Source organism: Boleophthalmus pectinirostris, unplaced genomic scaffold (genome assembly GCF_026225935.1).
Source record: "Boleophthalmus pectinirostris isolate CB_2022bp ecotype Guang Dong unplaced genomic scaffold, ASM2622593v1 HiC_scaffold_8, whole genome shotgun sequence".
In the NCBI taxonomy this organism is placed as follows: Eukaryota; Metazoa; Chordata; class Actinopteri; order Gobiiformes; family Gobiidae; genus Boleophthalmus; species Boleophthalmus pectinirostris.
In genome coordinates, this window is record NW_026571515.1 from 23,223,562 (window position 1) to 23,236,039 (window position 12,478).

The following is a 12,478-nucleotide window of genomic DNA, read 5'->3' on the forward strand; positions in this document are numbered from 1 at the left end:
TAAACAAGTTACATACTACAAGGGCCCTTTATAGCTGCTGGCGGTTTTAATTTCTTATTACATTTTGTGATGTAGTTGCTCACTTTTTCCAACCTTCGTTACCCACACAAAAGCTTAACCATCTTGCCCTAGAAACATTGTCCTTGGTTGGTGTGCATCTGTACAATTGAAACAAAGCCCATGAATAGAGTTCAAATCAATTCCCTGTAGACAGACTTAATATGGCTGCTAATAATTGCCTGCAGATAGTAGGCAAAGCAGTCATGTCAAAGGGAGAGAAGAGACACTGAAAACAAAGAGCACTGCTTCTTTCAATTTAGACTCCAAATAAATTGCTTATTAACATTGTCTCCAGGCAAATGGGAGTCGTTTTTGTTCAGACTCAGCCCATAATGACTGGTAAAATAGTGTAAAAAGAGGTTTAAGGAGAGGGAAGGTGATGGAATCGCTGTGAAGAACGTTTAGGAGAAAAACTATCTGGTCAAGTGGTTCTCAAACTGTAGTATGCGTACAATAAAGACTATTGGTGGCACATGAGAGTTTTTTGTATTTTGTGACAAATGTTAGCTTATTATGAAGTCAAGTCAATTAATTAATCCAGTCTTCTATGCGTTTTCAGATGTAACAAAAAAGCACAATAAAACCATTTAGTCATATAGCCATGTTTTTTCATGTTTCCTTATATTTTTTTTTACTTTTTATAAGTTTGAAAAGATAAATAGCTTTGAAGAGGTACTTAATAAAATTTGAGAATAAAACATATTTTTCCCAAACAGGTACAAGATACAAGGTTAAAGGGTCTATATTACTCTATTTTCTGATCTGTGTTATAATGCTCTTTCCTCATCACAAACACCTTGAGCTGTATTTTGTTTAAGTCACACATTTTTGACACAGAAATTCTGCATATTTAGGCTTAGGAGTTCTTAGGAGGCTTATTTAGGCTTTAGGAGTTCTTCTCTCAACCTGAAAACACTTGTGGTAATACTGGAAGTGCTCCACTGTGTTTTTAAACTTCACACACCTACACTTTAATCATTTACATATAAGTTCAGACATGGAATTTGCAATCTTTACTGAATTAAACATAAAAGGTAGCTGTTAACTTGAAAACAACCACTACGTGACATTGCAAGGTGGAACTGAGCTTTGCAGATGTAGACCGGCTGATAATAAACGTGTACTCAAACATGTGTGAACAAAACAAAACAAGGTAACAACATCTCCCTAGAGTCAATTTTGTGTAATATAGGACCTTTAAATATCCAGGTCAGGTCGTCACTCACTGCACAATTTGTCCACGCTTCTTTCTCATTCCAGTGTCAGCGTGCACCTCTTCTGATGTCTCCTATCTCTTCTTTACAAAGTCTACACTAAGGGGCATAAAGGAAATGAATGATGTGTAAATGGATGCAGCCGCTGGACCCAATCTGTGACAAGACATCTGGAGGCAACATTGATAGCCCTATGTCAAATTTCATATTCATCATCCATCGCTCCCAGCAGGGGGAGCCGTGCTGGGCAGAGTTTAGACCATGACTGGGGTTCTATTGCCACATGGCTCATTGAAATTTATAACATAGCGGAATATAGACCTCTGTGTATTCTTGATTTGTATGTATCGATATGATATCCGATGTTACTTTTAGCATGTTTAAGGAGGTGGCACTTAAAAACAGTTGGCCATTTAGTGATTGTTTTCTTTAAATTTAGGGTCATATTGCACTATTTATAATTTGTCATAATATTGTTTCCTGATAAAAAAAACTTACCCAAAGCTGTGTTTTGTTTCATTCACACATGTTTAACACACAAATCCTGTTTAATATTTAGACTGAGTTCTTCTCTCAGACAGAAAATACTCAGTTCAGTCCTAGAATAGCCAATCTTTACTGAACAAAATGTAAAATGTGGCTGTTAACTTAAAAACTACTGCTTCATGACATCACAAGGTGGAACAGAGGATTCTGAGCTTTGGAGATGTACAAAGACTAATAATAAAGAGTTACTCAAACAAACATGCGTGAATTAAACAAAACACAACTCCAGGTCTGTTTTTCATGAGGTAACAACATTCTCAAATGACTTAAAACTCACAAGAGTCAAGTTTGTGTAATATTGGAATATCGAATTTATTGTGATGTGTACAGTTACCAAAAGAAAGTTGTACTAGTGAAACTTAATTTTCAAATATTGCAACACAATTTTACAAAACATTGCGACTACATTCAACCTCCCATGGCCTACTTCAGTCATGATGATCCATGTGATTACTACTGCCCTATATATTCAGCTATCAGTCTACAATGAACACATGCAACAAGCGCCCAGTATATTGTGCAGTTGTTACTCTAATAATCTGAAATGGGCTGTGACTGTAATTAGGCCAGTCTGAAAATGCCACAAAAGAGACACAACACAACATAGATTAATATCCCGAGGCAGTGAGCGCGCTACTATTATGATGCATTTATCTTGACACTGTTTGAAAGCTATCATTACGTCTGGGTCACTTGGCCCAGATGAAAAACAGTGCGTGTCTCTCTTCGTGTTAATAAAGGTGGAGCTTTTGAATAGTTTCTTTGATATGAATCAGGACAAAACCGCACATTTGCACTAGAAACACAAAAGCTACATTCAGTGTTTAAACAAGAATAAGATGATGTACCAGAGGCAGTTTGGATCTCATAATAAAGATAATGTTTTGCATAATATATAGATTGCTGGGTTTCAGACATCACAACTTTCTATAGGCCAGTAATATTTAGCTAAAATTAATATTAATATATAATATTAAAATGATTTTTATAATACAATGTGTTACTGGGTCTAAAAGGGACAGAACAGAGGGCATTGTTATATTTACAATAGAAACCAATGCCATGTCCATCCACCATCTAAACAAGGGTTCATTTGCAGACTTGGTCCCTCACATAAAACAGACAAAAGCAGACAGAGACATAAATAGACATTACACCATAAAGCACAGTACAACATATTTACAATGACATACATTAAACATGTTTTTAGTGTTTACAAGCTTGGTTTGGTTTCAGCCACTGCTTTACTTTGCAGTTAAAGTGGTTCAGAATCAGATGTGTGAGAGTTTTCAGTTGGACAGGCATGGCATTACAGATCTGTTGGATCTTGGATTTGGCTGTTCTATAGTCACTGTTTGCAGGGCCCCTTGTGGTGATACTACAGGAATTACATTTCTCTACCAATAATATCAAAAAATCTGGGTAAACTGTGTGGTTTTATTAATGCTCTATAGCAAATTATCAATACTTTACTATTATAGCTTTTAGCAACTGATATTTATAATGGAGCCTGAAAAATACTGATTGTTGAACTATTTGTTGAAATCAATATTCTTATGTAAATGACATCTGACATTTTTTAATATATTGCATAATTAACCTATCATTCATGTAATAACTGGATTTCACCAGAACTCTTATTTTATTGGCATTTTAAAGACTGTTTGATAATACTACCAATCCAAGATATAACACTTTAGAAGCCATATGTTCTTGTGCTATATGAAGGAACAAACAGTGGAGTAGCTGAGTGGGTTGTGCATATGCGTGTTAGCGTGTGGTGACTGACCCTTCGGCTCCGAGTAGCAATCTGTTCACCACAAGAAGCTATAAAAGTCACTGCTGTGGCGTCTGCTTGGTCAAGGCTGCTGATCTCACCATTTGCCTAATAGCATATTATAGTGTCCCTCTATCTGTTTGTGTGGGAGGAAAATAATCAACATTTGGTGGCATTGAGAGAGCCTGAACTATTAACACACCATGGATATTTCTATTCTAGTCCAAAAATAATCCGCATTGCTTGAGTTAGCGCACATGAATGCCTTTTGAATCTTCTTTGGAGACTTGAGTGTAAACCTGTTTCCAGCTGAAAAGGCTAATCCGTGAGACTATAAACCTAAAAATAAAGGCGAGGAGAGGTGCGGCTTTTGTGGCGTCAGTTTGTAAGACTAAATCTAAAATAAACAATAATATTTACTTTGTTTGAAGTGAAGCAAATGATGTTATTGTGGCACAGAGATAGAGCCCGTATAGTGTGCATATGTTCACTCCCTGTGGTTTTCTTATTTTCAGTCTCCCATAACAGCTGTTTTATTATCTTTTGAGAACTGAATATCTATATGAGCCACAATGCCAGATAAGGAAACTAAAACTATTACCTCCTTTGCTATAGAAATTTAATTGCCGTCTAGTTTCTATTTGTGTGTTTTTGTGCAGTGCTTGTGGGGTGTTGTGTTAGGAGAAAGGAGTGAAGGGTGAGTATATTTTTATAGTTTTGTCTGTTTTTGTTTTAGTTTTGTAAAATATTAAAAATTTGTTTAAAAAAAAAAAAAAAGGTTTAAGAAAAAAAGAAATGTGTGTTTTGATTTTCTTGGAAAGGGACAATAAAGTGATCAATGCCTTTATACAGTACACTATTAAAACGTACAACTGCACAAAACAGTCAAGTGTACAAAATATCAATTCATTAACAATACTTTTACGATTATAAATCTAGGCCAAAAAAAAAAAAAAAAACAGCCATAAATGTTATTGGATATGACAATGAAGCCATACCATCTCTGAATAGCAAAAGGACAACCATATTTTAGAGACAAAGACAAAGTGGCAGCAGTTGCCTAAGACTGTGTACCTGTGATGGCGTGGTGAGAGAAAGCTTCTACATAGGTCAGGTAGTTGTGGGGACAGTGTTTCTTGAGCCACTTGCACACGTCTTGTTGCGTCCACAGCACCACCGGTTTGGACAGAGAGGAGAGCGTGGGGCTAGTGTGGTACACGGCAAAGGCTTCACCCGGGCGCAGCTGGGACACAAGCACAGAAAAGGAGACATACAGTAAATATAAAGATCAACAAAAATAGAAAAGTGGTTTATAAACAGTCTCTGGAAGAAACTAACCAAAATACATAGTATTTCAGTACAGTTATTAGTCTATTTAGAATACAGTGTCAGTTAGGAGTGTAATGGTACATATATTCATACCGAACCGTTTCAGTACGGGATGTTCGGTTCAGTGCAGGGCTACACACGAGTGAATTTGCACAATTTGTTTACATTCGGCCACTACATGTGCAGCTACATGAAAGGCTCGGCTCTTTAATATTCACGAGGGAACTTGTCCGTGATTGAGGTGGCAATGTTTCCTGCAGCGCTTTATAGTTAGGTCAGCCGCCTTGACAACATTTGCCCCCCGCCTTGACTACGTCTCTCCGAACCACGTGAATCCTCACAAAACTGCGGTCGTCACACCCCTTTTCTCACTTTCGCCATCATGGAATCTCCTGTTTGTGTAATGTTAAAACAAAATGTTGGTTTAATAAACACACAAATAAACAACAAGCAAATGGTTTTGCATTTTGTTCCTATACTGTACTGAAAATGAATCGAACCGTGACCTCAAAACTGAGGTACGTATCGAACCGTGATTTTTGTGTACTGTTACAACCCTCGCTGTAGTTAATTATATACAATTTAGGCATCAAACTGCACAGTATTAGTAAAAAAAAAAAGTTATCAATAAATGCATAACAAACAGTAAAACTGTGACTGTTACTTGTGTTGTGTAACTTTTCTGGTGGAGTGTCTGTCAAATGCTTTTCTTCGTGGAGATGTTATTGCTTTGTCTGGAATTTTTCACAGCATGATATTAAACCTTTCTATCTTCATGGAGACCAAACGAGACAAAGTTAAAGGTCAAATCTGAGGAGAGGTAACCCCGCTTACACTCAGAATGCCTGTTGTTCTAGGTATTTTTGAGCTATAAAAGTTTACTGTAATGTTTTGTGTCACTGCCAATGTTGTTTATTATCATTCAGACCAAAATGTAATCAACTGTTAAAAGTTTTACTTGAGTGGAACCATAGTTGTAATCATATTAGGGCTGGGACTCACAATTCGATACAACACACAATAAATGGCTCTCGATACGATATTGTCACGATTAGGCAATACTTGCGATAATCGATATACTGCACATGATACTCGATGGATTATTTGTTCATCAGCACAGTGAATGCACGTGCAGCTTGAATGCAGAAAGCGCCACCATCTCTGCGGCTAAAATGAAGTTGCAACGTTAGCTAGTGGTAGAGTCCTGCACTGGGTCGGGTACCAAATAGTTGCTGAAATGGGCAGGTTTTAATGTTCTGGAATTTTACATGTAGTGATTACACACGTGCGGGTCAGGTGAATCAAATGAACGGGAGTAAAATACTTGACGCGTGTCCAGGAACTCCCATTGCCCTGGAAACAAGTTCTATTTCCCGGTCTTTTCCCGGAACAACGGCAGACCAGGCTCAGAGAGAGACTTGAGTGTATTTATTACATCAGCGGAGGCAGTTGGCTCAGTGGCTGCGCCTGGTCTAGTCCTGGTTTAGTCCTGGTCTAGTCCTGGTTCAGTTCTAGTTTAGACCTGGTTAGACCCCGGTTAGGTTAGACCCTAATGACCCGGATTTATCACGGGCAGACAGGTAACGGGTGGAATGTTAATGGGTACGGGCAGGTGTGGATTTAACTTTGATATAATCACGGGTTAATGGGTGGGTGCGGTGCTGTACTGAGCGAGTGCTGGCGGGTGCAGGTCTACAAAAATGGACCCATGGAGGACTCTTTCTGCAGGAGACATGCTCAGGGGACAGGCAAGTGACATAGTCTGATAATCCATCTATACTGCTGTTTTTTAAGAACCAAATACAGTTTAGCAACAATATTTCTTTGTGAAAATTAATCTGAAATACATCTATTTTAATCATCAAAATAGTGAAAATCAAGAGAGTCAAGTGTTTTGCATAAAAAGTTTCCTTCCACTAAATTAACAATGATAACAATACTGTATAACTAAACTTAGTATAACGATATTCAAATTTTTTTGGTACACCCCTAAATCGATAATATAACAAAAAAAAGTAATTGCACAGTCCTTGTTATTCCAAAGTCAACAACAGAGACATTATTTTCAATGCATGAGATTAGACTGTAGATGATATCCCAGGAAATACTGTAAATGAGCAAACACCTCCAGTGGAAAACAGCTTATTCCAGTGTTCGTATTCGCCGCAGTGAGCCTCTTGTAAACACATCCTTGTATTATTGTAAAAACATGAATCGTGGGGCTTTAATGAGCAATGAGCAGACGGCTTTAAAGCTTAAGGCCTAATTACAAACAGATGCTTTTCCTCTGTAATAATGGCCCTGCTTTCACATTTGAACCCTCATTTAAAAAGAAACATGCAAATTAGCCATCGCCACTGCCTTTGACGCCTTTTCTCCAATCATCATGTAGACTGGCAGATTTCACCTCTCTGTCAAAAGCAGGCTGCATCTCCACACAGTAATTGCGATCTATACAGTCAGCGTGAACAAGGGCACTGGCATTTCAAAGTGGAGGCGTCTTCAGCGCTGGCTTTTCCAGGGATGCTCTGATTAATCCTGACAGTTTTACCTATACAGCATTGCATCACTGTTTATCTTATAGTTAAATGTAGAGGTCAAAGCGGTAAGTTGCATAGCTTATAATTATGAGCATGTGTCAGCCGTCCCCTCAACCTTCTCATTTTATGTAGGTGAGCATCATCAAAAAAGTCAAAGTAAAGCTATTTTCTGATCTATGTAATAATGCTGTTTCCTCATCAAAAAACACCCAGTATCACATAGAAACAGAGGGAGGACCCAAAATGCAGGACTACAGTTGAAGTTCTTTAATAACAAACAAAAAGACCCAAAAATCCATAAATCCAAAAATCACGACTAAACTGCCATGACAATACACTGACACTGACAATGACAATGACACTGGACCAACCAAGGGCAGAGGAGAACACAGGGTATCCAGTATATATTCACAAACAGGAAGTTAAACTCAAAACTACAAGCAGACAGGACAAATGCCAAAATAAGACCAAGGGCACACAACACTAAAGGAATAAGATACACCAAAATAAGCAAAAACAATGACTACAAAACATGAACCATGACATACAGTTGTGTTTTGTTTCATTCACACATGTTTAACACACAAATCCTGCATATTTAGGCTGAGTTCTAAAATAATAAATGAATACAAATAATAATTTTCAGCCATGGAACTGCCAATCTCTACTGAATAAAAGTTAAAAGGTGCCACTTAACTTGAAAACTACCACTTCATGACATCACAAGGTGGAACAGAGCATTTTGCGCTTTGGTGATATTGACAGCCCAACGATGGAGAATTACTCAAACACAACCCCAGATATGTTTTTGATGAGGTAACAAGGTTTTAACTAAAAGCTTAAAGGGATAGTTCAGGATTTTTGACATAAATCTGTATGGCATCCCCGTGAGCAGTGTCGTGAATCCACACTGACTTACCCCGACAGCATCCGGTGAACCGAGATACTGGCCGTATTCGGTGCTGATGAAAGTAGTCCAGCAAGTTGGCTGGGGACTGTATAATAAAGTGTTTTTCTTTTCCAAACAATATGTGTTCAAAAGAGTGATACATTTGCATCACAAAACCATTGTCGCCTAAAAAGTCAGACCTCATTATCGCTTGGCACTATTTTCTTTCCGTTCGTACGACTGCGCGCTGCCGCCAGGTGACAGCCGCGCACAAATCCATCACTTTCTGCAGTTGTTCAGCAGTGTTTACATGCGCAGACCACTGTGACGTGAGAGAGCTAACGTGAGAGCTAGAGCGATAAGTATATAAGCTTGTATAAGATACATAAGAATATATCTAAAAAATGTTGCAAACTCTTGATTATCCAGGCTGTAACGACAAAAATCTGGCTGAATCTCCACACACATTTCACAGTTTTCCTGTCACGGACTTGGCGCTGAGGAAACTTTGGCTTCTTGCCTTAGACTTCAATGTGGAAACCAAACCAGGTTAGAACGAAGAAGTGCCGCTATGTTTACAAGCAGACAGGTTCAAGAATCAGCTGTAACGCTGTGTGCAGTTAATCACTCAGTGTCATATCACCAGTGAAGCGTCTACAAAACGTAACTTTATAAGTCGACTGTTATTACTATTGTAAATGTCACGTACACGATTGGTAGCAGCTACGTGGACGTGTGGATGATTCCATGTTTCTATTAGTAGTCCATACTTCAGTCACAGTGTCGGCTCTATGTTCGCTGTATACGAGTTTATAAATGACGTGATGGTAATTGTCGCTCACTCGGTCTCTCACGTGTGACTCCAGCTTCAACTTGTACCACTTCTCTGTCTCTCTTCTCTCTCTGCCTGTTCTAACTCCATCTAGCGAATTTCGGCATCAGTATATTCAGGTTCATAAAGATCTCCCCTTGGCTTTGTGGTAAAGGCAAAGTCTTTATTGTCGGTGTTGTAATCAGACATGTTGTCGCTAACATTCCGAGCAGTAAACAAAGTGAACCAGGCGAGGCTGTCACCTAGCGGCAGCGCGCAGTGATACGACGGAAAGAAAATAGTGCCAAGCGATTATGAGGTCTGACTTTTTAGGCGACAATGGTTTTGTGATGCAAATGTATCACTCTTTTGAATACATATTGTTTTGAGAAGAAAAACGCTTTATTATACAGTCCCCAGCCAACTTGCCAGACTACTTTCATCAGCTCCGAATACGGCCAGTATCTCGGTTCACCGGACGCTGACGGGGGTAAGTCAGTGTTGATGCAAGATACTGCTCATGGGGGTGCCATACAGATTTAAGTCAAAAATCCCGAACTATCCCTTTAAAGGTCACAGTTGTCAATTTAGGAAAATAGGACCTTTAATCAAACATAAAAACTAGAACTAGAACTCTATTTCAACCAAGATTAATGCCAGATTTCAGAAGCTGTGCGTGGTTGGGCTTGATTAGTACTTGGATGGGAGACCACTGGGAATACCAGATGCTGCAGTGAGGAAGCAGTGGCTCTAGTGCATACAGTTGTTGTGTTCTTGGGCAAGACACTTAACCCTTCTTTCTCCTAAATTACAGTTACAGTATACTGGTGCATGAATGAGAGTGTTTGAGAGAACGACAACGGATAATGGCATGTTTACAGCATGAAGTAATACCAACTGCTAACACTTATCTTATAATCCAATAAAAAGTGCACACAAATTTAACCTTATTAGAAAATTAATAGTATAATTAATAGTTAATAAATATTGACCCCTTTGGTGATACAATGTAGTCACTTGGATACCTATAAGATCAATACCTTCTTTCACCATGGCTCGCCTGTATATAAAAGCACTTGAGTTTTTTCATATACTCCGGATTAGATACAAGCATGCCCTCTTTCCTCTTGCACTTCCACTGACCCATTAATCCAGAGTGTGTCAAATCCGGGTGTGGAGAATGAAGTGGACATTAATAAAGTCGCGCAGTTCACACATGGACAAAAACACACAATGGTACCCCCAGTCCCTTCAGCTCTGCGCCCCTCTCAAGACCCATAGTCTCATATCAGACCTATTCACTCACCCTCACTGAACAGCCAACATAATGACAATGACTTTGGCTGATTTTCAACAGAGAAGCACCGCAGTCTGCCAACAGCTCCACTCCACAATCGAGGGCTTTTAATGGGATTATGTATGGTGAAATGTCTAATGGAGCCCAGGCCTGTATATCAGTGAGGGTGAGCCAACTTTTGTTAATGAAGGGAGAGAAGCAGAAAATAGTTGTTTATGCCATACTTAGAAAAAGATGGTACTGAAAGCATTCTTAAAGGTACTGTAATACACATAATTGAATCTTGTGAGCTTTAAGCCACGTTATGATATTGTTACCTCATCAAAAAACATAGTCAGAGTTTTTTTTTTCATTCACACATGTTTGAGTAATCTTTTATTATTAGTCTGTCTACATCTTCAAATGCTCTGTTCCACCTTCTGATGTCATGATGCAGTAGATTTCAAGTTAACAACTCCCTTTTACCTTTAAAACAGTAGAAATACAGGAATGGAATGACCCAAATGATTCTAGTGAAGGTGTATGGATTTTAAAAACACAACGGAGCACTTCCTATATGACATCAGAAGGTGGAACAGAGTGTTTTCTGTTTGAGAGAAGAACTCAGCATAAATACACAGGATTTGTGTGTTAAACATGTGTAAATGAATCAAAACACAACTCCAAGTCCAAGTTTGTGATAAGGAAAGTCAGTGAAGTTGTTGGTCAATAATTTAACACTGTGAAATACAAGTTGTACCAGTGAATAGATCAATCATTTGGACAAGAAAATTGTCAGCCTAAGTCAAAGCTTTGGTAAAACTTTTTCATTCCAAGATAAAGCCAGTGTTGTCTGGAAAGTTCTTGCCTAGACTGGTGGTGGTGTCCTCTGTCATTAAAATATTTCTCTAAGGATAATAATGATAAATATTTTTCAAAATTATTTGAAGCAGGTCAATTTTTACAACTTTCCACAAAAGTAGAAGGCGTACAGTTTCTGTATGATTTATAACAAAATCTCTGCTAAGCTTTTCTCAGCAGAGCCTGAAGATTTACACTGCATCATCTTTTAAAAAATATTGACATTGACAGCATCAAATAAATACTGCTGTGAGCTAGCGCCCTGGCCATTTTCACTTTTTCACAATTTATACAAAAATATGAAATATATATCTTGAAGGAAGGAAACAGATATTTCAACAATTCAAAGTGCGACTGAATTTGTGGATGTGAAGCACTTGAGAAATTACCTTTGTTTATAAAATGTGAAATAGAAATAAAGTGAATTGGAGCTGTTTACATTATTATAGCAGTTTCATTAACTTTTTTGCATCTTATATGAGCTTGTAAGTTTTTGTTTGAGGGTTGTCACCTGCTTGTTTCTATGGATATACCCTTGTCCTCTCTGGAATGTTCCACAGTATGACATTAAACAACTCTACCCTTTAAATTAAAGGTGGGTTTATAGCTCAAAAATACCTAGAAAAACAGGCATTTTGACTCTGAGCGGGGTCGCCTCTCCACAGAGATGACCTGTAACTTGGTCTGGTTTGGTCTCCATGACGACAGAAAGGTAGGACAGTAAAATGTCAAACAAAGCAATAACATCATCCATGGAGAAGAGCATTTGACAGACCCTCTGTTAAAAAAGTTACACAATGAACCTTTAACAATTGGTACCAACAGCCAGTGACAACCCCCTTGAAAACTAGACAGCACATCTCAAGGGGCTTTTTCTCTTAATAATGAAAATGTCAAACAACAAACCAATAACCCATCCAAACCCATCCTTCAGTTTAAACAAAAAAAAAACTGCACACCCAAGTCAGAAAGCGTCACAACTTTACTCCTTTCAAGATGCTGGTATTATTGGCTCAAGCCAGTAACCAAGTAACTGCTGAAGCCCATTGTTCTTTGCCAGTTTCTACTTCTCTATTATTATTTTTCCTTCCATACAACCACGATTTTGAAGGCTTAAATGTCAACGACAATGCCCAAAAGTGACCCATATATGAGAATATGAAAAATGTACACTA

At 38.3% G+C, this 12,478-nt stretch overlaps 1 protein-coding gene across 1 annotated transcript in view; it reads right to left on the bottom strand.

The window, feature by feature from the left end:
* samd10b (sterile alpha motif domain containing 10b) overlaps window positions 1-12,478 on the bottom strand; it is a 75,903-nt gene that overhangs the window by 13,258 nt on the left and 50,167 nt on the right. The window contains exon 3 of the mRNA XM_020929500.2: window positions 4,672-4,840. Coding sequence (XP_020785159.1) covers window positions 4,672-4,840 — 169 coding nt within the window. The remainder of the gene's footprint in view (window positions 1-4,671; window positions 4,841-12,478) is intronic.